The sequence below is a fragment of the Branchiostoma lanceolatum genome, chromosome 2, assembly GCF_035083965.1.
Source record: "Branchiostoma lanceolatum isolate klBraLanc5 chromosome 2, klBraLanc5.hap2, whole genome shotgun sequence".
Lineage (NCBI taxonomy): Eukaryota > Metazoa > Chordata > Leptocardii > Amphioxiformes > Branchiostomatidae > Branchiostoma > Branchiostoma lanceolatum.
This window is the reverse complement of record NC_089723.1, coordinates 30340153-30367051: the sequence shown is the minus strand read 5'-3', so window position 1 is coordinate 30367051 and position 26899 is coordinate 30340153. Positions and strand designations below refer to the sequence as shown.

The following is a 26899-nucleotide window of genomic DNA, read 5'->3' as shown; positions in this document are numbered from 1 at the left end:
AGTGAGCAGATGGTATCGTGGTAGTTAGGGGCTGTTGACTCAGAATCTAAAGGTCCTGGGTTCAAATCCCTACCCTTGCATGTCCCAATGTTGGGAATGGAACTGATTTCTAAATACCTAACTAAATACCTAACTTTGATCTTATCCAGCATGTACTTAATGCACAGACCTGGTCAAGCAATTTGCTGCTTATGCAAACAAACAAACAAACAAACAAACAAACAAACAAACAAACAAAAAACAAAAAAAAGCTGCAGCTGTCAACTTACTTTTGCAATCATGACCATGTAGTCTTGAAGTAGTTTGGTGCCACTGTTGGGTTTCTTAGCATCACAGCGCTGGAGGAAGGGTAATGCTCGGTGCCTTATGTTCTTCATGTAGTCACTCGCAGTAGACTGAATAAAAGACAGATACATAATATTATGCAAAATGCAAAACATATGAAAAGCACAAGTACAAGCACAAGTTAACCATTATATTTTGACACTAAACCTCTCAGCTGTAAGCTTATAAACACAATAAGTTAATATTTAGTTAGATTAACAGACTAATAGAATCTAAAATGAGCCAAGACCTATTGTCTTGAAGTTCTCAATGTTACTTTTGACATAACAGTGTGTCTATAGAATGTTTCAAATGTCAAAATCAGCTGTAACCTCTGACCTATGACCTCACCTGTGCCATGAGCAGCTGTAGTCTGTCAAGGTCAGGAAGCCTCTGGAACTTCTGAAGGTCGACTATGGAGTCTGGTTGGCATTCGTACACCAGCATCTCCAGGGTAACCAGATCATCGTGGAGAAGCTGCAAGCCCTGGTGTGAAGCGAGTAAATTGTGAACCTCCTTGATTAATTTCATCAGGTTGGTAAGTCACTGGATAACAAAGATCTTTGTACACAACCAAGTGTGACTCAGAATCCTGTCTTTGGATAGTGTTCAGCACCAAGGACAGGTATCTTTGACTTTGTGTGGATGGTGTTCAGCACCAAAAACAGGTATGTTTGACTATGCGGTGATGGTGTTCAGCACCAGGGATAAGTGTATTTGCCTGTGTGTGTGGATGGTGCGTGTAACGTATATTCCTCGATGAATAATTTCATCAGGTTGGTAAGTCACTGGATAATGTTTTGGTGACTGTCTATCCTCTTCATGACTGGTTCTATTTCGTACTGCAGTTAGATGTTGCTGCTAACAGAACATGGTGTATCTACCATACGTGTGGGACTATGCCACATGATCTACATATTATATATTATGTGAGTGCTTTACGTTCAGGACCATATCTGTTAGCAGCGACAGTCGACACATAGCTGAAGTGCTAAATAGAACCAGTCGGTATTGCCCTGAAGAAGGTGACAGATGGTCGACTTGAATAAAACACTTGCAATTAGTTGTGTACAGAGATTCTTTGTCTTGCATTGGATCACTAATGTTGATTCAACTGCAAACTTGAAGACACAGAAAATTCTTGCCAAGAAAATGTAGTGCTGTAGCAATGGCAAAGAAGGAACAAGGAGACTTACTTGGACTTCTCTTTCCAAGCCAAGCCGCACTAGCTCCAAGGCATTGTCCACCTGATGAGACAAGGCCTCTATGGCCATGGATCTCTCCTGGTACCACTGGAACACCAGTTTCTCATCAGGCAAGGCCACCCTGCATGGTGCACAAATCAGTGTCTGTCTGTGAGTGTGGATGGTGTTCAGCACCAAGGACAGGTATGTTTGACTGTGTGTGGACAGTGTTCAGCACCAAAGACAGGTACATTTGACTGTTTGAGGATGGTGTTCAGCACCAAGGACAGATGTGTTTGACTGTGTGTTGATGGTGTTCAGCACCAAAAACAGGTATGTTTGACTGTTTGTGGATAGTGTTTAGCACCAAGGACAGATGTGTTTGACTGTTTGAGGATAGTGTTCAGCACCAAAGACAGGTACATTTGACTGTTTGAGGACAGTGTTCAGCACCAAGGACAGATACATTTGACTGTTTGAGGATAGTGTTCAGCACCAAAGACAGGTACATTTGACTGTTGTGGATAGTGTTTAGCACCAAGGACAGATGTGTGTTGACTATGATTGGACAGTGTTCAGCACCAAGGACAGGTACATTTGACTGTTTGAGGATAGTGTTCAGCACCAAATACAGGTACATTTGACTGTTTGAGGACAGTGTTCAGCACCAAGGACAGGTACATTTGACTGTTTGAGGATAGTGTTCAGCACCAAAGACAGGTACATTTGACTGTTTGATGATGGTGTTCAGCACCAAGGACAGATGTGTTTGACTGTGCGTTGATGGTGTTCAGCACCAAAAACAGGTATGTTTGACTGTGTGTTGATGGTGTTCAGCACCAAGGAGAGGTATGTTTGACTGTGTATGGATGGTGTTCAGCACCAAAGACAGTTATGTTTATTAGTGTGGATGGTGTTCAACACCAAGGAAGGTATGTTTGACTGTTTGAGGATAGTGTTCAGTACCAAGGACAGGTATGTTTGACTTTGTGTGGATGGTGTTTAGCACTAAGGAAAGGGATGTTTGACTGTGTGTGGACAGTGTTCAGCACCAAAGATGGGTATGTTTGAATGTGTGTGGATAGTGTTCAGCACCAAAGACAGGTATGTTTGACCGTGTTTTGATTGTGCACTTATAAATTCCAATCAACAGATTCATTCAAATCATAGTTCCATTAAGATGAGAGACAGTTTTCAATGTGCCTTATTTTAACATCTGATACGTAGTATGCAAAGGTACCTCAAATGAGGATGACAAAATGATAGGAAAATGAAATGACTTCTTAAACTTGCATCCTTCCTCAATCTACTGACTTAGCATTTTAAGGAGCAAATGTGAAAAGTATTGTTTTAGATACCAGTACCTTAATGCATTTTTATAAGAATTGTACATCTACCTGAACTTTTCCATCTGTGTGTTGCTTTCATACAGAAACGCCCCTGGATCCACAAACAAAGGTTCCACAGCATGTCTATTGTAAGAAAGTACAGGCAACATGTTTTCAAATCGAAGCAAGCTCAAAACCGGTTGTAAACATGAAGTAGATATACCAGCAGTGAGATATTCAAAAGCAAATTTCACTGCCCTCATTATTGACCCTTGATTTTGAACAAAATTTGCATCATTACAAAATGATTCAAAGTTATAAGTAACGTTACAATAACTATGAAATCAGATGCATTATGTTACCTGCATGGTTCCTCCTCACACCAGTCTTTCTCTCGGGGTTTGTTTTCTCTCCACTCTTCCAACATTGCCTGGGTTTCCTCCAAACTGTATAACACAGTTTTGTTAGTAACTGACATTGTTTATCAGCGTTTAATCTGAACACTATATAAGAAGTACAACTAGAGGGCCAAACTTGTCACTTCTTGCAAGCACAACAGCTATATATAACAAAAATCGTGACCATACAAATAGCTTTTCCAGAACACGACAAAACAAAAGTTCTGCTGCGGTACCAATGAAAGCAGCCTGGGGGCCCAAAATCTAATCATTTTTTTCCATAGGACATGACCACATACCAAATTTCATGACAATCGATCTGTAGCTTCTTGAGTTAAACTGTTATATACATTACATAGTACATACATAGTACACATTTCAAACATACAGTGTACATATCACATACATACAAATGCTTCCAAGAACAACCTTCTTGGCGAAGGCAAAAAGAACATTCATGAAAAGACAATACAATAGTTTTTGTACCTTGCCACTGGCAGAAGGGTTTGATATTCAAAAGGACTAGTAGTTTCTGGAAAGTTGGACAGGATAGCCAGCCTGAGGGGAAGACATTCACACAAATAAGTGCTGATTTGGTACTAGAATTTCTTAAGAAATGTCTGACCATCTGAATTTTTGTTTCTTTCAAGATTATTACTTTGCAACTACAAAGAGAAAATGGTCCATGAATGTTTAAGACAATCATTAGTTATAACATTCTACTCAACATGCTAAATAGCTTTATATCACTGTGATAAGACTTAATAGTCTAGTTGATAAACACATGTACCTCATCTGCATAGTAATACAGTATGAACTTCACAATGTCATGTACTAATACTGTTAGACTAAAAAATGTTCTGTTTTGTAATCAGTCTTATTACAAACGAAATACATTAGTTATCTTATCAGTTGTAATTAATTGTAAATAGATAGTGGTGATATATAATTTTCGTGAACTGCTGTTAGTATGAGAAGTATGAAAACTATTATGTGATAATGATATCTGAGAAAAGTTCACCTGTGTGGCAGCAAATCTTCGTGGTGGTTTGCAAACAGTATTTCTACCGATTGCCATTCGTTTTTCTGTAATTGGAAGATTTAGGGAAAAAAATTTAGTATGAAACAAAATAGTCCAAAATTAAACCACAGTTTCAAATAATTCTATTACATCTAGTTGTTAGAAATACAAAGAGTTTGGGTTTCACCTAGATCAATCTTTAAGTAGCTCTATGTAGATATACAAGAACCAGTACTACAACAATGTTACTGTCACAGTGACTGTCTTTCCATCACATAGTACATTAATTGGCTTTGCTTACAACAATATCTTGACGGTATAAGAATGCCTAGTATGAGCACCATTGTTAATCTATAGCTGCTATGTCTGCAATTTCATTTTGTATTCATCATCATTCCATTTCTTTATATTCTTGCACAAGGCAACCATGCTACAAATGCTTAAAACAAAGCTACAATCTACAGTAATATAAACGTAACAATACTAATAATACTCTAAAAGGAGAAAATGTTTGTGGGGATTTGATTTCACCGTTAGGAGAAAATGGAGAGTTTTCGGTGGTTTTAAGTCAGCAGACAGCAAAAATTCTTGCAGTGGTTTTAAGAGCTCACCTCAAAAACTGTGAACATCAAAACACCACAATTTCCCCTTTCACAGCACGCCATAGTAGTCATTAATACCAAAATTGACTTCCTAACCCTAACCACAAACTCCCTTTATAGCAACACCAAGATGGAATCTAAGTACTTACCCTGGCCATGTCCAGTGCCAACTCAACAATGTTCTGTTGGCGGAAACCACTGAAGTACTGACTGTTATACCTGTCTGCAGCCTGTTCACCTCCGCCAAGAATTTCCTTAAAAATTGGTTAACATTACATGTCATTCAGATATATAAATTCTATTCCAAACAACAGTTAATTGAGACGGATAAGTCTTTGAAAATGTACTTCAAAAATTGTGTTAGTAAAAAAAAAAGTCACAAATACAGGAATAGTCTAGGCAATGCTCTCACCAAAAGGATTATTAATAAGTCTTTACTTAATTTGGTGTGAAAATGCATGTAGCCTCTTATGAAAGCACAACAGCTACATTGTACACATCTAAAAAATGTAAAGCAGTCATCCTCAATAGAGTTGAAGCATGATGCTTTTTCAAGTAGCTAGTGGTAGTGCAATGCGGCTTTTTGGCCAAGCATACCGGGTCACCCCTACTCTTCTCGATATGTGTTGGGTTCTTTTAGGTACTGTGCAGATATAAGCTTGACAATGACATGGAACAAATTTTCAGGAACTGTCACAGTGGAATTCCGAACACGGCAACATAACAAATGTTCTTACCTCGTATGTGTAGAGCCGGTCTAAGTACACCAGGATTTTTTGTCGCACACGACATAGGTCGCTCTGTTCATAATTCAGTCTGCGGGAATTGTGATAAGTATTGAGTATCAGCAAGGATGTTAAGATTCATAAAAGATTATTGCAATAATATTCCTCTGCAAAAAGTGTAGGACATCAACTCGTCTATAGCTACTGTGTAAGTTGGTGCCACCTCTCCAAAAACTGTTTAATGACATGGCTCTGGAAATATGCAATAAAGATTAAGTTTGTCTACAATCATATACAATCATGTACATACAACATTGTATGCAGATAAATATAAGCTGGCCAATATGTTTGGCCAGTATTGTCATTGGTTGGTCTGAGGGCTTGGTAAGATCTCTCCACAAATAGCAATATCTGATGTCCACTGTAGTATTGGCAATTAAATCTATTGTGCACTTTCAGAAACCAAACCCATAGTGAATTGGCTTTGAACATATGTGACTGTACATTTTAACTCTTTGTATGTTGAGAGTACATCTAAGACTACTGGTACAACTCACTTGCTGAAGTCCACCTTCTCCAACATGGCTTCCTTCTTAGCCTGTTCATCAGGATCACTCTGGTCAGCATTCTCCAGGCTGCCCCATGCTTCTGTATCGTCTGTTTTCCTGTCAAAACAAAATCCTTCTAACACCTTTCTGCATATATATGTAGATGCCAATCACTGTCTCTATAGCCCTTGGGCCACATATAGATGTGCAAGCACTACAACAGGGGGCTAGTCTACTGGTAGTGGTGTGTGTTTAACTTCCTACCAAACTCTTTCTCATCGAGTGCTACGAATAGAAAGCAAAAAAGAATTAACTCCTATCTCTTAATGAGGCCATATACTGTCTTCGGACTTATCCCCTAAACACCTATTTTATACAAAACATGTATTCAGACAAAAGATATAACTCTATCAACTCTCATAATTCTACCAGGTACTCTAAGACTGCCAGATTAAAAATTAGTGAATGTCAGAGATGTACAGAATCCAGCATCATTATCCCCGAGGTACGCACACATCAGATGGTCAACACATTCCTGAGAGGGCATACATAACACCTTTCTTTACTGAGATGGTCTTTAAGGCCACCCAGGATTATGAGGGTTCACATTAAACGTATTCCATACTTATCAAGAAAGATCATCTGTGTTAATAGTTATCATGATAATACAATGCTAAACTTTCTTCCAACACTAAGGTATTCAAAGATCAAATTTTCAACGACCACTGTCGCCTTCTTCAGGATCGATAATGACCAATCACTTCTGAACGTAAACTCGCGAGAGTTACAGACACACTCATGACTTTATTGACACATGTCTTGACGGATACGTGATGTCAGCAATTGGTCAAACGTGCCAGGAAGTTTATAACGCCCACTGTATCTGCTTAGTGATGGCTGCAGTGCTTGATTATTGATCCTGAAGAAGGCAACAGCAGTTACTGAAAATTTTATCAGACGTAAATAAGTTAGTGTTGGAAGAAGGTTTAGCATTGTATTTAGTATTTCCATACTTGACCCCATCCGTTCCATCCAGCTTGAGTAGAGTGTCCACATCTGATCGGCTGAGACCGTACTCTAACAGTTCCCTCGCAGCATCTATGTCCTCAGGTACACGTTCCAGACATTCATGCAGCACCCATCTCCTCTTCTGTATCTTCGTCTGGAGTCAGGAAAAATAGAGAACACTGTTTTCTTTTCTTGACCTTTAATTTGATTAGCCCCAATTGCATGCATAAGCTCTAAGTTGGTATCTCCAATGGTTGACAGGGTCATACTGCTACAGTACATTTTTGCATTCAAAACTACTTGCACCTGGCAAGTTTTACCGACATCAGTATCACTGTGCTATAATTATGATAAATAAAAGGTATTTTTGGCTACTACTGGTTTTTTGGCCTTCGGTCTAGAGCATTCCACATTTCTTTGACACAAACTTTAAAGTTTTGGCCAAAAAGTGACAAGTGACACTGTACTCTATTGTATACTTGTATTGCACACATTACAATGTACACGCAGATGCCTGATGCATAATTGATAGAATGTATTAAACCAAACAGTCAGATACAGTTTAGTCTGACTATCAAAGAAAAGAGAGAAAACACAAACCAAGTAGTCCTGTATACTGGATATGGAGACGGGATGTTTATGCCATTGTTTCTGATACACCAGATCGCTGTCCAGTCCGTATGCTTTGGCCAGGCTTAGGGCTTCTCCATACTCCTCATTCTCAAGCTGAAACAAAGTGGAAATAAAATGAAAACAGTCATGCTCATATAGCAAGGATGATTTTGTAATTTACTGGACCAGGTATATACTAACAGTAACTGTAAGTTCATTCAAGTTTGGGGGACTTAATTTCTTGGTAAGTTTGCCATGTTGAAAGTTTGTGGCAAACAGAGTGCAGTGCTGACAGAAATTCTATAATTATTATTCACGGTCAGAATAAAAAAGAAATTGTGAACATACACTGTCATGTAAAACCATCATCAATATTTCAAGATTTACAGTGTGCTCGACTCAAAAATGTTAGTTTTGAAAAGCATGGTTCAAAATTAAGGCCAGTAAATTTGCAGACGACTTTGCAAATTTAGGCTACCATATTGGAGACTACTCTTCTGAAAGCAACCAAAATATTTGCAATGTGATACAAAATCATCTGTGATGAAATATACTTAATACATGCATCATTTGAGAGTTTCAGACTAACCTTTCGTTCAAAGAGCTCTTCCGGGGTCGTTGACCTTAAGCTCATCAGACAGTAGCTGGAGTGCACAGCCCTACAAGAACAACAGATTGGGCTTTCTGTAAATAAATCATTCAATACAGGGCTGTCTACAGCTTTTATCTTTTTCCATCCCACTCATTTTTTTGAGTTCATGACTGTTGTTAATATTTGTTGTTAAAGCTGTCTGTTAAAGTTAAGATCCCAACAAGCAAGTTCCCATCCCCGAATGGAGGGACGGGTTCTGGAGACAGCCCTGATTCAATAGTCAAAATTCCTTAGTCTATAGAAGATTTACACATAGAATAGGAGGGAGTATATTGGAACCTGTGGAAAGCTGCAACAGTTTTTTTGTGTGCAAAATTCAACTGTCAACTGCCAATTTTCTTTAAAATTCTTCCTAGCAGACATTTGTTGAATTATTTCAATTCAATCCGGGTCATTCTCCCCTAATCTTAGGATCAAAAGTACAGTAACCAGAGTGTTGAACTTAACAAACCTGGGTTTCTTCCTTGGTAGGGAAATTCTGCCACCTTTAGCCAATCCGATGACGACCTGAAATTATAAAATTTAGCTTAAAACATCAGCTTTCAATAGTTATGATCCCTTTTTCATTTCAGCTTGTTTGCCGGAGTGTGTATTGTCTTAACGCAATTTTTTGATAAAGATTTCAACTTCATTTGATAAAGTTGAAAGCTGAAGTTGACTACAATGACAAATGGAGATGGCAACATACTATAGCTATAATGAGAAGGTGTGTGACATGAGACAGTGACAATAATCAATAGTTATCTGGTGAGTATCAGTCCTCAGGCATCATCCCTAAGGGACTGTAGTCATGTTATACCTGTTTGACAACCTGTGCTGCTCGGATGATTCTGGATGTGTCTTCATCGTCATCATCATCATCATCTTCTGCCCCCTCTGGCTTCTTCTCTGTCCTTTCAACCTAAAGCATGATTTAAAAAAATATATTCTTGACATATTCAGTGACACCTAATTTGTCAATTCTGTTCAACTGTGTATTTTGTTCATTTTATTCCACTCTGACTCATAATAAGCTGTATTTTTAGCATGCCTGTTGTTTGTGATTCACTTGAATGTCTTTTCTATAATCCCTTGTACCCTAACACTTCAGAAATGCAATCATCATGGTTTGACTAAAATTCTTTTATTCAACACAAAAAAACAAGACTTAGTGTATGGAATCTTCGACTATCCTCTAGTCTTCCTCAGAATTCCAGTTTTATCTGACAGTGTGTACTATGTTAGCTACCAGCAGAAATGAACTTTCATTTATGGAAATAAATCCTAGACTACATATAAGCGTTAAGTTTCTTTCCATGAATCTTGAAGCCTTGGAAATATCCCTAATTTTTCAAGATGATGTACATGTAAGTGCGCCTTAAAAGCAATCACTCCTTCTACTTGGCTCCTCGAATTGTTTTTGTTTGTTTGTTACAGGGCGGTTTCCGGAACCCGTCCCTCCATCTGGGACGGACATTTGCTTGTTAGGGACAAAAAAGATATTTACCCCGTCTGTCCAAAACATCTGAACTTCATGACATGACATTGATTCAAATGTATTGTCATAAGGCTTAAAATGACAGATTCAACAACAAAACGTAAAAAAAAAAAAAAACTGGGCTTCAAAACAAGGAGTGTGACACAAAAATATCTAAAGCTGGGGACAGCCCTGGTTTGTTCAGCCAACCTGACCTCTAGTGCCAGGAACACCCCGTCCACGGCAGCGGACACTTGCGGTCCTGGCTCGAACCACTTTCGAATGATTCTAGTTTCAATTTATCAAACATTCCTTTTTCTCAGCTCCCTGATTTGTGATGACAAGCTTACCTCTAGTGCCAGGAACTCCCCATCCACAGCAGCGGACACTTGCGGTCCTGGCTCGAACCACTCCGGCGACTCTCCCAGCAGATTGTCCAGAGTCTCCGTGGAGGAGACTGTGATAGCCCCCGACTGACGCGCCATGATCAGGGCCTCGTCAGACCACCAGTTCACATCACTCAGGGGGAAGGAGGAGCTCACACCTACATGTGGGAAATTACAGGAAGGGTTAGAATTAGGGGTGGGTATCCGTTATTTTCTGCTGGACCGGTCCGAAAAAACGGTTTGTAAAAAAATCACTGGACCTGATTTTAGACTGATTAGAAAATTCACAGTACCAGGCTATCAGCATGTTTACACTTGACATAGTTTTCAAGAGAAGGCTAAATCAAGACAAGGTTGTCTTGACTTAGCCTTCTATTGGAAACTCGGTTTGTAAAAAAATCAGTGGACCGGATTTTGGACTGATTAGAAAATTCACAGTACCAGGCTATCAGCATGTTTATACTTGACCTAGTTTTCAAGAGAAGGCTAAATCGAGACAAGGTTGTCTTGACTTAGCCTTCTATTGGAAACTATGTGAAGATATCTAAATGGTCTTTTCCTCAGTCATTAACATTATCTATTCAGTGTTTTGGTATAAAACCTGGTTTCCCGGTCCTTTTCTTAGTCACTGACGAAAGACAGCAGATGCTGTCTGAAACACCCGACTATTTCAAATTCCTGAAGATTTCTCGATTTCCCATGACGCGTGACGACCCCCGCTGGGGGTCATTATGATCCATTAAGTGGCAAGAAAGCTTTTCACAAAATATCAACTTTATAAGTATAACCTGTAAAGGGCTAGAAACATAAGTCCGAAGTGCAATATTTATTCCAAAATTAATCTGGAGGGTGTTTTGAGTAACTTATTTTGCCGTAAGGTCAAACAGCGTCTGCACCTTTATTTCTCCTTGGCAAGGTTCCCCCCAGGTTTGGGTTGACCAGGTCGCAGCCAGGCTGCTGCTCCAGGTGCCAGCACTTGTGCATGCGCAGGGATGGCAGCTGCCACAGACACAGCTGTCCTGACAGGTGCACGGTGACCAGCAGCTGTCCATCAGGTGACAGGTGCATCTGTACGACTCCATCCTAAGTTCATCAAATGATTAAGGGAAAATAAGTTTTCTTTCCTTGAAACATCATCATAAAGGAGGAAGGAAAAATGGTACTTCATGACAACACACTGACACAACTAAAGCATAACGTTTACAATACTAATTCAACTTAATAATACACTTAAATTTTCAACTTCCAGTAAAGTGACCAAAAAGTGTTTGGTCAACTCTCATATGATGTATACAAAAATACCCAAATTCCATCATTTCATTGATTTTCATCTTATTTATGGATATAACAAGTCATATAAATGTACAATGTCATGTAGGTCACACAGTCAAATTTGCATGACACCAAACGTCAACAAGGTGCTTTTTTAAACACCACATACTTAATACATTTTACTCCATATCACAAGTCCTGGAGTGGAGTGAAAACCTCAAACCATTAGGTAAGTCCTTGCTCAAACCAAATAAGCGTGTCAGCTCCAAAAATGCCACTAGGGGGCCCAAACCTATTTCACTTATAATTATTCTCTGCCCTAAGGGCTATCTAATGTTACCATGCAAAAATCAAGACCATAGGATGTCCAGGACATGAGATATAAAACTGGAAATTTCTGCTACTGTAACAGTACTGTATAAAGCTACAGGGGCCCATTATCAAACATGACTTTTATTTTTCAAACACATACCCACATAGTTTTACAAAATGTCCACAGCTTCTCGAATTATGCTGTCCACAAACAAGGCCTATTACAAACCCAATCACGAATGGCACCAAAAACTGAGCCTATACTTGGGGACTGAGGTAAAAACAACCTCCAAGTGTCCTATGAGAATTCCATAGATCCGAAAAACTTGTTTTGTGGGCAAAAAATGCATACTATTAATTGTGCATTTTAGTACAATGTCATGTATGTACGTCATTTTCCAAGCAAGGCTTTTGTAATGTCATAAGCACTTGACATGTAATTGAATATGTCTCACAGCAGACTGAAACATCGGGTCCTTGTAATTATGATTGACATTTTTATTAGCTTGCTCCTGATGACTTTCTCTCTTTCTCCATTGAAGCACACAGTACCCAGACTCTGCATTCTTTGCATACAAATCTGTCTTCAACACTTATTGATGCAACGGAGTGGTTATATTTTTAATCACATGAAAGAGCTATATTCTTAGTCAGAAGCAGTCTTCCTCTCAAAGGAAAAGATAACACATTTATAGCAGGAACCCAATGGCTCCTTTGCCTGGCATGGACTGCACATGATGTATCTGTATCACTTTGGCGTAATGCACCAGATTCACAGGCATGCGGCATGGCAGCAGCTGGAACACCTAAACTTTGCATATCTAACTGTAAGGCCACACAAATTAGATTTGTCGGTTCTTGGATTTTTTCAGAAAAATGTGGAGCGACAGGGCAAAAAAATAAAAACAAAAATTTTGCAATATTATGTATGGAGTGAACATAGGAGCTTGCATAACATATAGAATAAATAAATATGATAATCATTAGACAAGTTAACTTTGCAGCTTGAAAAGACTGAGTAGAGAACCAACTCATGCCGGTATATCGGGTCCCCCATTTCACAGGATAGATGCACCTGTTGATTGAAAATGATTAAAAGGCCTGGACTTTTTTTTTTACCTGAAAAAATGTACTTCTAGTCTACCATTCATGAAAAAAATTAAACATTGAACATAAAAACATTGTCAGACAAAAGCTGAATAAAGGAATTTAGGCCATATTGCTATACTGGAAAATTGTTCAATGGCTTGAAAGTAATGTTACAGTTATATGAGTGAGTAAAAATGTCCTTTTTTTTGGATTTGAAAAAAATAGGAGCGGGCGACTCCGAGAATCAACAAATGAAATTGGTACGTCCTAACCATAGTATATTTTTTGTTCTTTCTGAGCTTCTACTGCATGGCTTGCTTAGTAGTCAGTATGTTCACCAGTTTATGTCATTATTTATTGGTTGAGAACTTGAGGTACATTCTATTTCTTAGAATAAATCTTGGGAAGAAGTTATTTTAGACAAACGGTATGATGTTAGCTGTCTGTATTATCTGATAACTGTTTCCTAATGTATGATACATTGTATCCTAAAGTAGCTAAAACTTTGTTCTAACACAAAAATATAACGAAATTGTCAATGGTTCTAGGCATAATGGTTATAGTATAATGCAGTCTCCCTCAGACTTCAAGTGAGGAAAAATGATTGACGCCAAAATAACAAAACTTATTGAAAATTCTTGAGGGGGTGACTGACATCAGAAGCATGAATGAGGCTTCATTGTGAGGAATGCTCCATTATGAAGGGTGGTAATTGATAACATTTTTTCTCAAAGATGTTTTCCAATCTCCTCACTGATGAATTTTAATGATCTTAACTAAGGGCAAATTGTCATTTCCATCCTACACTCGCTGGTGAAAGGTGGTTGCTGTTTACTTCATCCCATCTCTTTCCGACCCAAGCTAAAAACCTGTTGAGTTTAGAACATTCTCTGTGATTGACAAGTTGACTGATTGGTAATGAAACGAAAATGTCAGAAGACGACCAGTTCACAGCTTGGAATCTTGCCCTACCGGAAGGTTCGACGTCTGGTGGTCTCCAGACTGCATATCTTAGTATCAGCTTTGTGGTGGCAGTTGGCTGTAGCCTGCTACTCATCTACTTGGTCTACAAGAAGGAGTATCTCCAAAAGCCTTGTAACTATCTACGGTGTAGCCTAGCAATCTACGACATCATTTTCATGTGCTGTATGATCCCTACAGAGATTTACATACTTTTCCAGACTGATGACAGCGACAGCCAGACAGCATGTTGGGTGCAGAGACAACTGTTTCGATGGTTTGGAGTAGCTATGAGTGCCACATTCTTGCTGATGGCAATCGAACTGTACTACTTCATCTGCCACCCCCTGCACTACCACCAGAAAGTCACCACAAAGCGTGTGGTTATCAGCACACTCGTGGTCATGGCATTTTCCTTGCTGTACGAAGTTGCGTACGTAATCCTTGAAAAGCTGCAGAATCCCGACATCACCTCGTACTGTGGTTTCGAGTCTGCTGACATCACTGGGCCAACCGGCGTCATCGAAAATATCATGTCAGGATTAGTTGTCCTGGCAATTCTCATCATCCTGATCTTCTACCTCCTCATCTTCAGGGAGGCTAGAAAACAACAGGAGAGGGATGAAAACCGCGACCTGTGGCTCTACCAGACCAGGGCCTTCAAGAAGTTGGTGCCTCATGCCATAACCCTAGCTGTGTGGGCTGGAGCCATCATGTTCCTGGTTATAGCGAAGAGTCAGATTGTCGCTGCAAAACAAGAGGCATCCTTTGCAGTACTTGTCACCACAAGGGTGGCTATACTGCTCTACGCGACTCTGTCGTCTATGGTCAACCCCATCGTCTACAGCTTCAGGAGGCCAGAGTTCCGAAGAGCCCTGAGGGAGACGTTTGGCTGGCCAAGTAATGCTCCTGCTGCACCGGCTCCACCTCTGGCACTGGCACCACCACCTGATGATCAACAGAGGCAGGACGTGGAGATGGCTGTCTTCAGTGTACCTGACCATGGACAAGGGGGATCCACAATAGAAGTGGCAGAAGCACCACCATCTTCAAGGCTGATACAGACGGAAGAAGACTCCTCCAAGATGACCTGTCGCACTGACAAGACTGGAAGCAATACAGGTAGCACTGGCCCTGTCTCCGAAATGATGCAGATTGAAGATACCCCCTCCACGCCATCTCTCCAGCCATCAGACATACAGCCAGAGCAGAGACCTCCTCACGAAAAGCAAGGACAGGAGACAGCAAGCACTCCTCCAAAACACCCCCACAGGTTCACAGTGCAGGCAGAGGTACACAGAGAGCTGACACCACCTCCCAACGACCATGGACAGGGAATGGCAAACAAGCCACCCATACAACACTACAGCTGCGCGGTACCAGTACTGTTTACGGAACAGCTCAGCAAGGAAAACGTGGGCACCTCTCCTTATGATCAATCAACACATGATGTGGAGGTCTATCTGGACACCATCGGTCTCAAAGACAACGACACCCCTGACCAACATGCAACAGAACTGTCTGTGATGGACAAACCACCTCCGAAGATGGCATGGCACAATCCTGGACAACCCTAAAGACAACAAGGACAATCAGATCTAACAGCTAAAACTACTACCAGGCTTGCAGAACACAGTAACTAGGGATGAAACAGCGGCATAACAGTACGACATCATAACAGAACTGCAAAGTGCTTAGCAGGGAGACACAAAGTTAGAGACAGCATCACCTGAATGTAAGTATAGTACACCACACATTATATCAAAGATCGAAATTAGTTTTAATTGAGAATAGGTGCACCTAAACTACATTGTATAGCAGACTAAATGTAGATGCGTGAACCAAGCAGGGGTGAGAGTGGTAATTGTGCTGTGTAAGGGAGGGGGACCCTTCAAAATTTGAGGTTGAAATGGACATTCTGTGCCTATTACACTGAAGCACTTTGACATCTATCTACACAGTACTCGGCAAGACCCCGCAAGGGGCATAACGCTGACTGAATATGTCTAAAAGTAGACTGAAGTATCTGGTTCTTACAATGATGACGTTAACATTTTGATTAGCTCGTCCCTGAATTAATATCTTTCTCCATTGAAGCATGTAGTACCCATGCTCTGAATTCTTTGCATATAAATCTGTCTGCAACACTTATTCATGCCATGGAGTGGCTATCTTTTTAATTACATGGAAGGGTAGTATTCTACACTACCAAAAATGCCTTTTCTTACTTTTCTTGTTTCTTCTTATACACAGAAAAAGTTTCTTAAAAGAAGAAAACTTTCAGTGTTTAAGATACACATTTTGTCCACGAGTAGCTAAACCTTTGTTCTAACATAGAAATATAATGCATGCAATTTTCATTGGTCATACTGCAGTCTCCCTCCAACTTCAAGTGAGGCAAAATGAATATCCTTGATGCGAAATAATGAAACTCATTGAAAATTCTTGAAGGGGTGACTGACATCAGAAGCATGAATGAGGATTCACTGTGAGGAATGCTCCATTATGAAGGGTGGTAATTGATAACATTTTTTTCTCAAAGATGTTTTCCAATCTCGGCACACAAGTCTGATGACAAATATATGAAGTAGCTGCTGTCTGTAGCTGGTATTGTTTCCTAATATATATGTCTGATACATTGTATCCAAAACACTAGTCTAAAAGCTAAAAGATTGTTCAAACACAAAAATATTGTTGTTCACCTTGTAGTTCCTAGCTGCACATAGGTCAATAAGTTTCCTTGCTGTTTCAGTTAGCAGGGTACAATGTATATTTTTACGGGGAGGGGTTACTACCCCTTCCCCTTTGACAAGCTTGAGGCATGTCCTCGAACGCGGGACCCCCAAATTTTTAACAAAATCCTACTCTAGTCTTCCTCAGACTTAGAGTGAGGAAAATTGAATGTCCTTCATGCATGAATAATAAAACTTATTGAAAATTCTTGAAGGCCGTATGACGTCTGAAGCATGCATATGAATGAGGCTTCATTGTGGGGAACGCTTCCTATATGGTGGTGAAATGGGATTTTTTTTGAGGCCATTCCAGGGGGAAATCGCAACCCTCAATTTCGTCCTTTTAAATTAAGAAACCAACTTTGGTGCAACCTGTAATGCATTCTTAAAATATGACAAATATTGGCCAAACTTCTTGGTTTACTTTGATTGTACAACACTTTTAAAGGAACCAATTAAAGCACTTGGGGTGGCACTTTGGCATGTGAGCTCTTAAACTGGGAAAAGAAATTAGAAAAGTTAAAGAACATCCTTAATGTAGATATATTTGTAATGTAAATTTCATATGTAAATGTATTAATTTTGTAATTCTATAAAATGTTGTAAAGTATGTACAATGAAAACAGATTAAGTTGTATGTCTTAAATTCAAACCACAGGGAAGGAAAACCCTGCACAGAAACCCAGGGAAGATATCTCTGCACAGAAGTCCGAGGGAAAACACCCTAGCCAATAAAAGCCAGTGGGAATGACCCCTGTAGATATATGTAACTACATGTAGGGAGCACATCCTAGCCAAAAAAGCCGCTGGGAATGGCCCCTGTAACAATATGTAATTGACACATTTGTGTATATTTGTGAAATTGTAAAAAAAAATGTGTTGCAGTGCTATATATATACTAAATGTACTTGTATGTTTCAATTACATTCACATTTGTAAAGTCTGGAAAAAATAAACACTTTCAGAGGCTACCTGACAGGTACTCTTTTTATATTTCTCTCCATACCACAGGTACATGTTTTGGAGTGAACTATATTTTTTGAACTCCCTAACCCTAGGAATGGGAATTATTGTACAGTTTTCCTTATATTTATCCCCATGAAAATGGGAGATATTGTTTTGGGCGTGTTTGTGTGTGTGTGTGTGTGTGTGTGTGTGTGTGTGTGTGTGTGTGTGTGTCTGTTTGTGTTTCCGGACTATTGTAGTCAGCATAACTCAAGAACCTCTGGATGGATTACGATGATATTTGGTATGTGGGCGGGTGTTGTGAAGCTGAAATTCAAGGTTGATTTTGGGCCCCCTGGGATGTGACCTTGGTACTGCAGCTGAACTTCAATTTTTGTATATTTTGACCTGGACGTGCTATGGTCTTGATTTTTGGGTGGCAGATAGCTTGTGATGTAATAAAGAAGTGGTGTAGGTTTGGGCCCCCTAGCAGCTTGCTCTGGAACTTCAGGGGCATTATTGTGAAAATCTTCTAAGGAGAATAACTAATCAAAGGAACAACGGATTTCCATGATACTTAGTATGCAGGTAGATTAGACAGAGATATACACAATGTAGTGAAAATTATGCTAATTGGGACTTAATTTGCATAGCTAATGAGGAAAATCTATATTTGCAGTGTTTTCCATTATAAGACTCAAATACATGTAACATATGTAGTTTATGGAAAGTGGAGCATCAACAGATACCAATTATGCAAATAATTTCCTGATTTGCATAATTAATGCAAAAACACTGAAATTCATCAAATTGGAAAATCATAGGACTGTCAATATTGCAACATGTGTAAGTAAGATAAAGGTGTTTATGATTAAGCATATATTATGTAAATGTTTAAGTCATTTGCATATTAGAATTGTTCATGGAGATATGAGGTTGCGGAACTCTCAGTGTTCTTTTATTGAATATATTGTTTTTCAATCATACCACAACTATGACCAGACGGTCTATGGGAGTATTGTTTTTCACATTTTCAATTACATGTATATTGTTTTTTACTCCATACCACAGGTATGAGAGTGAAATAATTTTATTTTTTAGTGATTGGTGTTTCTTCTTCTTCCTCAGAGTGGTATAAACAGGGCTTGGTCAGTTACCCTATGACATAAATTGTAATTCTAGTCCCATTGGGGGGTCCAGAATCGGGGAGGATTGGTCAGAATAGGTCACATGCCTTTAGTACCCACAGTTTTTGGGTGATAGGCACATGCTTTTTTCCTCATTTGCATGAAATAGTCTTGCACTTTTTTCATAGTCCCATGCTACGTACTAGATATGAACCACAGCTTCTCATTGGCTGAGGAGAAGCGCATCGGCTTTTTAGCGAAGTCCGCGCAGCACGAATCTCATTTTTGTTTGCTATGGGAATATGTTAAGGTTGTGCTCCCATTACTTGATCCTCAGTTTCAAGTCAATCCATACAAATGTAGATCCAAAGTTAAATAGAGCGAACTTAAAGATTCTTACCTGGCTTTTTAGCGCATGCCTAGCAAAAATGGCTTTTTCGCGAATACCCAATATACATGTATCAGCCAAAATATGGGTCATCGTGACACGGGCGCTAAATCTACCACGACATGTTCAACAAGTTGTCCCCTGAATATGTAGTACTCAGTTTCCGTGCTGTACACGCCAGCCCTGTAAAGCTTTATTTTACAAAATACACTGCGCGGCCCGCGTCACGTATACGGGGTAGAGGCCGCTGGTAACCTGTCCCAAATATGCAAATGAGCCGCCATATTGGATTGTTTACGTCCGGGGCTGTGGATTCCCGCACCGTGTATTTCGTTAAAAAAAAAGTGACTTTACAGGCGTGTACAGCACGGAAACTGAGAACACATTCAGGGGACAACTTGTTGAACATGTCTATGGTGGTAGATTTAGCGCCCGTGTCACGATCACTGATATTTTGGCTGATATATTGGACATTCGCTAAAAAGCCATTTTTGCTGGGCATTCGCTAAAAAGCCAGGTAGGAATCATCAACTTCCCTTTATTTAACTTTGGATCTATGGATTGACTTGAAACTGAGGATTGATTAATGGGAGTACAACCTGAACATATTCCTAGCAAAAAAAAAGAGATTTGTGCAGCGCGGAATTCGCCAGAGTGGGCGTTTGTGGGCATTCGCTAAAAAGCTGGTCCCGAGGAGAAGTAGCCATGTGCTAATTTACCTGTGGACCTCTCTTGAACAGCCCAACCACTTTCAACTGCGTCAAGGATGCCAGGCTTCTTGTCTTTTCCTGGAGGGAGTGAAAAGAAAGGGCACCAAAAATAAGGCTTAGTACAAATGCCTGGGACCGTATCATATAAAATCAGCATGGATGAACATTACACAAAGATCTAGAATATCAATGTATGTGTAAGTTACACTAATATCAGTAACAAGAAGAAATGAAATATCGAGATTTTTTGTGAATTTCTTTTTATATTCATTTTCATAAATTTCTTGCTATCTATGCCTAATAGACAAGTATGTATTTTCCAGCCAGCCTGTCCGACCAACTTTGGACCCGGGCCAAGCCCTGTGACCTTCCCATTCTGCCAGTCTCCTTTTACACAATCTTCTACATCACTCTACAATATTAAAAAAAAAACTATACCGACACACACCAACAAAAGCAAACACACACATACATGTGACAGATAGAAAACAATTTTTACCTTTGTTTTTACAGATCGAGGTAAAATATGACAAAGATACACGATAAGGCCATGTTGATTTGATTATATGGATTACATCCTCTGGGAACCCCAATACTAATGCAAGCGTGCAAATAAAAAAAAGTTTGGCAAAAAAAAAAAGTTGCATTCATATATGAAATTTATGTGGTCGGGAAGGATGAACAAAATTAAACATATAGTATGGTATACTGATAGTATGGTATACTGAAATATAGGTTCTTCATTTTTGTTCTTTCAAAGCTTCTTCTTTGACTTTGGAATAGACTACTATTGACATTTTACAACATTATCATCCGTTTTCCTGAATATTGCAGCTGCTACTTAGTAAACGATTTACAGTATGGCCCAAACTTTTTTTTGTGTGGAAACGAACGAAAATTGATGCCTGTGCGGATGTTATCCATATAATCAAATCAACATTGCCTAAATAAATGATGCCTGACCTTCTGTCCCTCTGGTGTCCATGTCTCTGCCCTGGCGTAGTGAGGGTATCCAGACAGCAGCCTCCAACTGGTCAGACCTGCTCCCTCAGCACTACTGTCTTCATCAGGGGAGACTGACCCACCTACAGTAGCACACATTTCTTTATTAAACTTCTCCATTACAAAATGGAGAGGGAAACTAAACAGTGTGGGTCTGTACTGCACTATTCTTACAATCACTAAAGTTTTGCTATGTGAAGCATGATGCTTTTTTTATTGGTCACTGTAAAAGGTGAAATGCCTGTGATGGTTTTATGTTCACGATTTTCGCGGTGTCCCCTTCCCAACGAACTTAAAACCATCACGAAATGTTTTTGTTCTGTGTTGTACCCCCTTGTTTCAAACGCAAACTTGAAATCACTGTGAAGAATATATATAAAGACAATTCAAACTCTACAACTGGATAAAATTTGGATTTGGATTGGATTTAATTCCGGACGTTTCAAGTGACATCCATCACTCTTCTTAAGCGTCACTAAAACGAACTCACTGGCAAAACATTTGGAATTAAATCTCAGAATTTTATCCAGAATTGTTTACCTGGATGTCTAACCTTCATAAATCTCCACAAACGTTTCCCCTTTTACAGTAATTGTGCAAATTGAATGTGACTTTGCCAAGATATGCATTTTCAGCAAATCTAAAAGCACACTGGGTCACCACTAACTCTTATCAATAAGTGTGTGGGGTTCTTTAATGTGCAGAAGTTTAAAGCCTGAGGTTACACAATGAACGGGACTGAAGACTTAACACCCTCTCTGAAGGAAGACTGTAACTCTTCACTAGAACCTGCCTGACAGGGCTGAAACCTCCATCCATGGAATTTGATACATATTGTATGGAGAGCAGATGGTTAAATTGAACAGGCTACAATTACTGAAAGATTTCAACTATCAGCAAAAAATACATCAGATGACACTTCAGAAGAAAATAATCAAAGCTCTAAAAGAAGGACATTCTCAGCTGAGCCCTGGCTGTAAGTCATCTTATACAGCTGAAGATAAATCAAATCAAATCACCTGTGAAGTTAGCGCTGCCCCCTAGCAGGAGCAGACTGTGCTGCGGGTGGTACAGGATATCTCCTGCCCAACCTCCGTACACATCCACAAGGTAATGGCTGTGCCGCTCCTGGTAACCCTTGGTGTTACTGCAGGTAAGAAATATAATTTACATACAACAGTCTGTCTGATTAGAAAACAATGGGATTTGTGTGAAAACAATTACGACTATCCTAATCCACACTTTTTTTCAGTGTGCTCAAAATCATGAAAACATAAAAATTGAACCGTAAATACAAATAACACCAAAATAAGTCTCTAGAAACAGATATGTGAGAAAAAAATGGAACTAGTCCATTAACAAACTCAGAACCAAACCCTAAAATATCAAGCAGGCCCGCTCCTGAGGTGTCACCAAAAACCACATGTAGTACACCCACATGCACTGTTAACAGGTGCTCATGATATAAATAGCCAGCAGTATTTTGCCTTACACTGTACCTGTTACAATCATTGTGCAATAAACTTTGACTTGACTTGCAATGCGAAATCCATGTTCCTACCTTACAAAATAACTGGTCAGTTTCCCTTGATAGTTTATCACAAGCAGCTCATAGGACCTGAAAAAGAAAAGATGAACACATCAGTTCTTGTAACTTTTGGCAAGCAAGCACTCTTGGTGCAAATTCTGCCAGAACTGGAAATTTCAGATTAACCATGCCACTTTGCTAGGCCACAGTCTGTTCAGAGTACTTCCCAAGGCCTGTAAAACTGAGGTTAGCATCTAACATTAAATGTACAGTAAACATGATTGTGTACATGTGTGTATGTTTGTCTTACCAAGATAGGTCGTCCTTTGCAGGAAGGAAGGCCATGCCTGACACAGCTTTTCTCAAGTCGGTTGGTCCGTTCTGTTTAGTTCTCTCCTAGGATAAGACAAAGTTATCTATAAAACCTGAAGCACAAAGTCATAATTCGATTTTCTAAAGTACAAAAATAAGTGAGATAGAATAAATAGAACAACCAAAAAAAATTGTTTCATCATAATCTATGCATAGTTTAAGCCCTCATCCACCTAGCGTGAATACAGCCAAAACATGTAGTATGTAAAATTAAACAACTAATATACATGTATCCCATTACTTTATTTTACATGTAGCTTGTAACTTGCAACCTCAATGTTTTTCGTCATGAACCAGGGTGATTTGGGGCATAAAATAAACTAATTTTCTCAAATATTGTTGCAGCTTACCTACATGTGCAAAAGGACTAGTTTCCAATATTACACTAATCATAGAATTTTTTTCACTCATCATGCAAATCAAGTCCAGATTTGCATAATTCATTCCCATTGATGTTCCTCTCTGCCCAATCTACATGTACTTTACATACCTGAGGAATGTTGAAGAGCATTGCCCCCATGACATCATACCCCTGCACACTGCCACAGCTGTCAGCATACACCAGCATGACTCCATCTGGACTCCAGCACAGCTTACGCCACTGGGGGTGGGGATCTGATCCGACTAGCACAACAAGTACAACAACGTAGCACTGAATCTTCAACATTTTTACAACATTCACTGTGATTTCCTCGCCTCAAGAATTACTGTACAGTTTTTAAACTTTTGTTATTAATTGTCTGGCACATGATGTGTATATTTGCAATTTTTCACTTTTAAAAATTGCAAGCAAACTCGGGGTGATTTTTTCCCCTGCCCATGTACATTTGCATGTTTACACTGGGTGGTGATAATAACCAAATAAACACTACTAGTAGACATTTATACATAACTAGGACATGCAAGATATTAGTACTTAGTGTGGCTTTACAATTCCTTTATATTTCATTGAAAAGATAGTTGCCAAGATTTTTGAAAAAGCGAGATGGGTATGGTACATGTAAGTAAGGTACATTGAACATCAAGCATAATGCTTTTCCTGTACGTACCAGTGCATTTTGCCACAGCAGTGCTGAAGTCATCTCGGGAAGACCTGAAGAAGCAACACAGCATAAAATTTCAATGCACAGATGGAAAATGCCCATTTCTATTAATATGTACTAAGTAAATTGCTTTGAATGATGCTGTTGAAAATCAACCTGTAATGTCATTTATCAAAGCTGATGGAAGAAAAATCAATTTCAAACATTGGCCAATTGTAAATTCCTTTTAGTTTTGTACTCCAATTGAATGTTTTATAAAGGTCATAATTGCCTCAAAATTAAGTATATCAAACACCAATCCAAAATGATGGTGAAGACAACTTTTAATTAAGAGTAAATTGTTGAAAGCACTTACACAAATAGAATAGGATATAGCTTTCAATAGTTTCATCACAGGAAAACATGAATGAGTATCATGACAGGCCATGGTACCCTGGCATGGGTACCACACATGGTTAGCAAGCAAAAAGATTGAGCCAGCGGTCACTACAGAGGATGACACCCAGGTTAAGGCCACGGTAAAATACATATCAAATCATAACAGTATCCATACCTTATTTCAATTAGATGGTCTTGTAGTAGGGCAATAAGTTCTCTGTCCCTGGAAGTAGAAGGTATAAAACAGATATGAAACACACACACAAAAATCACAATCATACCATTGCCAGATTCTATAATTTCAAACTGTTTGTGCTTTATTATGAATAATGATGTGTCACTGTCTAATTTATCTGATTTACATGTAGGACTGAGATGAATTAACAACCCACTGTAACTACAGCCTCAAAGCTATGGGACTTTTACCTATTCAGTTCTTTTCTAGGAAAAAAATTAAAGCTGATCAGAAGCATTGCGACAGAGCTTACATATATGTAGTGACCAAGCAGGTGGATGGTGGGGAGTTTTAGAGAACTTAAGTTTACAATGGGGAATTCTAAGGCTTCCTGAGGGGCAAAATTACTGTCGGACATGTCACAGTTGAAGACTGTGTCCACATGTGACCTACATGTAATAGCATCCCTAGTCAATCAGAAGTTTATGCTTGTCAGATGATCTGCTCTCTAGGGTAAGGGGATGCATGGTCAGGACATGGAGTTGCGGTGCCCTTCTTACCCTCTTTAGAAAAGTCCTGCTATTTGTACCTACCAGGTGTAGTTTAAAAAACCTTACCTGGACACCTGCAGTTCCCAGTCCATCAGGGCATCTTTGAACTGGACCAGAGGTGCTGGCAGGCCATGCAGGTCTCCTCGCCTGAAAACAGATTTTAAGACTCATATAAGTCTGACAAACCTAACAAACAAATAAGCATCAATCAAGTATAGTACAGCATTTTAAAAGACAGCTACATATGTAGCATATGGCAACATGTTGTGCAAATGGAAAATGTCCTGTGTTACAATTGATGTTGCCTCTATTAAATACTGATTACTACATATTATAGAGGTGTTTGGATTGTGTCACCAATGTTAGACCTGCAAAGATACTTGATGGTTTGACAAAAATTCTACATTCATATTCATAAAATGTGATACTAGTCAAGACACTATACTATCAAATACAATACAATGGAATAATTAGAGTAGATCAATGTTATCAGTTTCATAACTCTTACCATATCAAGGATCCAAGTTTCTTGAAGACCGCAACTGATAAACCTGTGTGCAAAAAAAATTGAATTTGTGTAAGACAACAGTGATACATGTACTATCAAATTAGATTCATCCCTAGGTCTTACTCCACCCAGGTGTAAAAATTGGAATCTGATGACTTTGATGTTATAACTTATATGTTGAAATTTTTTATACGACATCTGAGTGAGGAAAAAGGTTGTAGAATCGTTTTTGCACATGTTCTCCTCATTTCTGTTGCAATGTAAAAAGGATATAAACAGACCGACCAAACCTACAAGTACTGATTGACACCATGAAAATTGTACCTATATCATATTATATGATATCTTTGTTTGTTTGTTTGTTTGTTTGAACCTTTGTTTATTCATGATAAGCTCAAATCGGCACGCAGGCCGCTTTTCATTGAGGTCATGAGGGAAGAGGTAAGGGTCAGATACAATATAACAGAGATACACAGTCATTTGAGTCCTAATAACTCTATCAACATAAATCATTACATGTTTATGGTACAGCAATATACATTCTACAACATAAAGTAGGGCGAAAGCTGGTTCATGGTCCGTGTCCGTTCGTTTAGTTCATTTCCGTTACTCATCTGTGGATCACTTTGCCCGAAATCTTTAATAAAAGCGGATCCCAACCTACTGACCCTAATATTTTTCAGGACTGTACTCGGAAACACTACATTTATTTTCCTATGCCAAGTAGAGTTTTGAAACATGTGAAACCCAGCACCTACCTGTACATGCAGAGACCACGTCTAGCGAGATCATAGACGTTGAAAAGAAATTGACAACAACATTAAAATCCTTACCAACGGGTCCCAGTGCCAGCAGCTCAGGAATATATCTGGAGACTAAGGCTTCATCCTGAAAGATAAATTAAGCAATTTTAAAACAGATCTTCTGGAACAGATGATCTTCAACAAAAATTGTTATCACTTGCAAAATAATTTGCTTCAAAGATATTTGATAAAATCTTCTTGCTAGCTTGCATCATTAACGTTAACTGTACTTCAAAGAACGGGTAACGTTATGTGCAGAAGGTCTTTTTAATATAAACTAGTCATCAGGAATATATCGTTAGTCGTTAAAGTGCATGACAATATGGCAATCATCGTATACGAAAAATAACTGTTACTTTATGAGGTCACAGAAAGCCGCAACCCCCCTCCCCCATAATTCTCAAACGCACCTGTTTTGGAGGCTCTAGCGTCTTTTTCCACTCTGCCCGGAGTAGCAGCTCGTATAGAATGTTTTCGGGAGGGTTGAAGACTTCCATTCTGTGTAATCAGGTATACTTTACTTGTCCCAATTGGCTATGAGCGGCATTTGAATCATCCGCATTCGTGCAAGTCCACGTAGACCTGTATGTGACCCGTGGTAAACTTTGACCTCACAGGCAGCCTACCTGGTGACCCAATAGTGTAGCGATGTGCCGACAGGGCCGTGGTAGTGTTGCCATGACAAACGCAAATTTGGAAATCACACAAAGCATTCCATTAGCTTTATCATCTCCATCAAAAATAGAGGTATTGTTTTTAG

The 26899-nt window shown here is 39.2% G+C and overlaps 1 protein-coding gene across 1 annotated transcript; it reads right to left on the bottom strand.

Moving 5' to 3' along the window:
• Positions 1-260: 260 nt before the first annotated feature.
• LOC136426973 (NBAS subunit of NRZ tethering complex-like) lies at positions 261-26742 on the bottom strand. The gene is made up of 29 exons (XM_066415691.1): positions 26550-26742; positions 26170-26224; positions 25337-25379; positions 24895-24975; positions 24278-24325; positions 23731-23774; positions 23172-23305; positions 22620-22705; positions 22343-22399; positions 21801-21928; positions 20743-20864; positions 19789-19857; positions 11141-11327; positions 10209-10402; positions 9202-9303; positions 8854-8909; positions 8340-8409; positions 7739-7864; positions 7144-7292; positions 6140-6247; positions 5595-5673; positions 5007-5111; positions 4256-4320; positions 3721-3792; positions 3199-3282; positions 2906-2980; positions 1521-1650; positions 676-810; positions 261-395 (listed from the first exon to the last, which is right to left on the bottom strand). Exons 1-29 carry the CDS (start codon positions 26634-26636, stop codon positions 261-263), a joined length of 2826 nt encoding a protein of 941 aa, XP_066271788.1. The 5' UTR covers positions 26637-26742.
• Between the last annotated feature and the right edge of the window lie 157 nt (positions 26743-26899).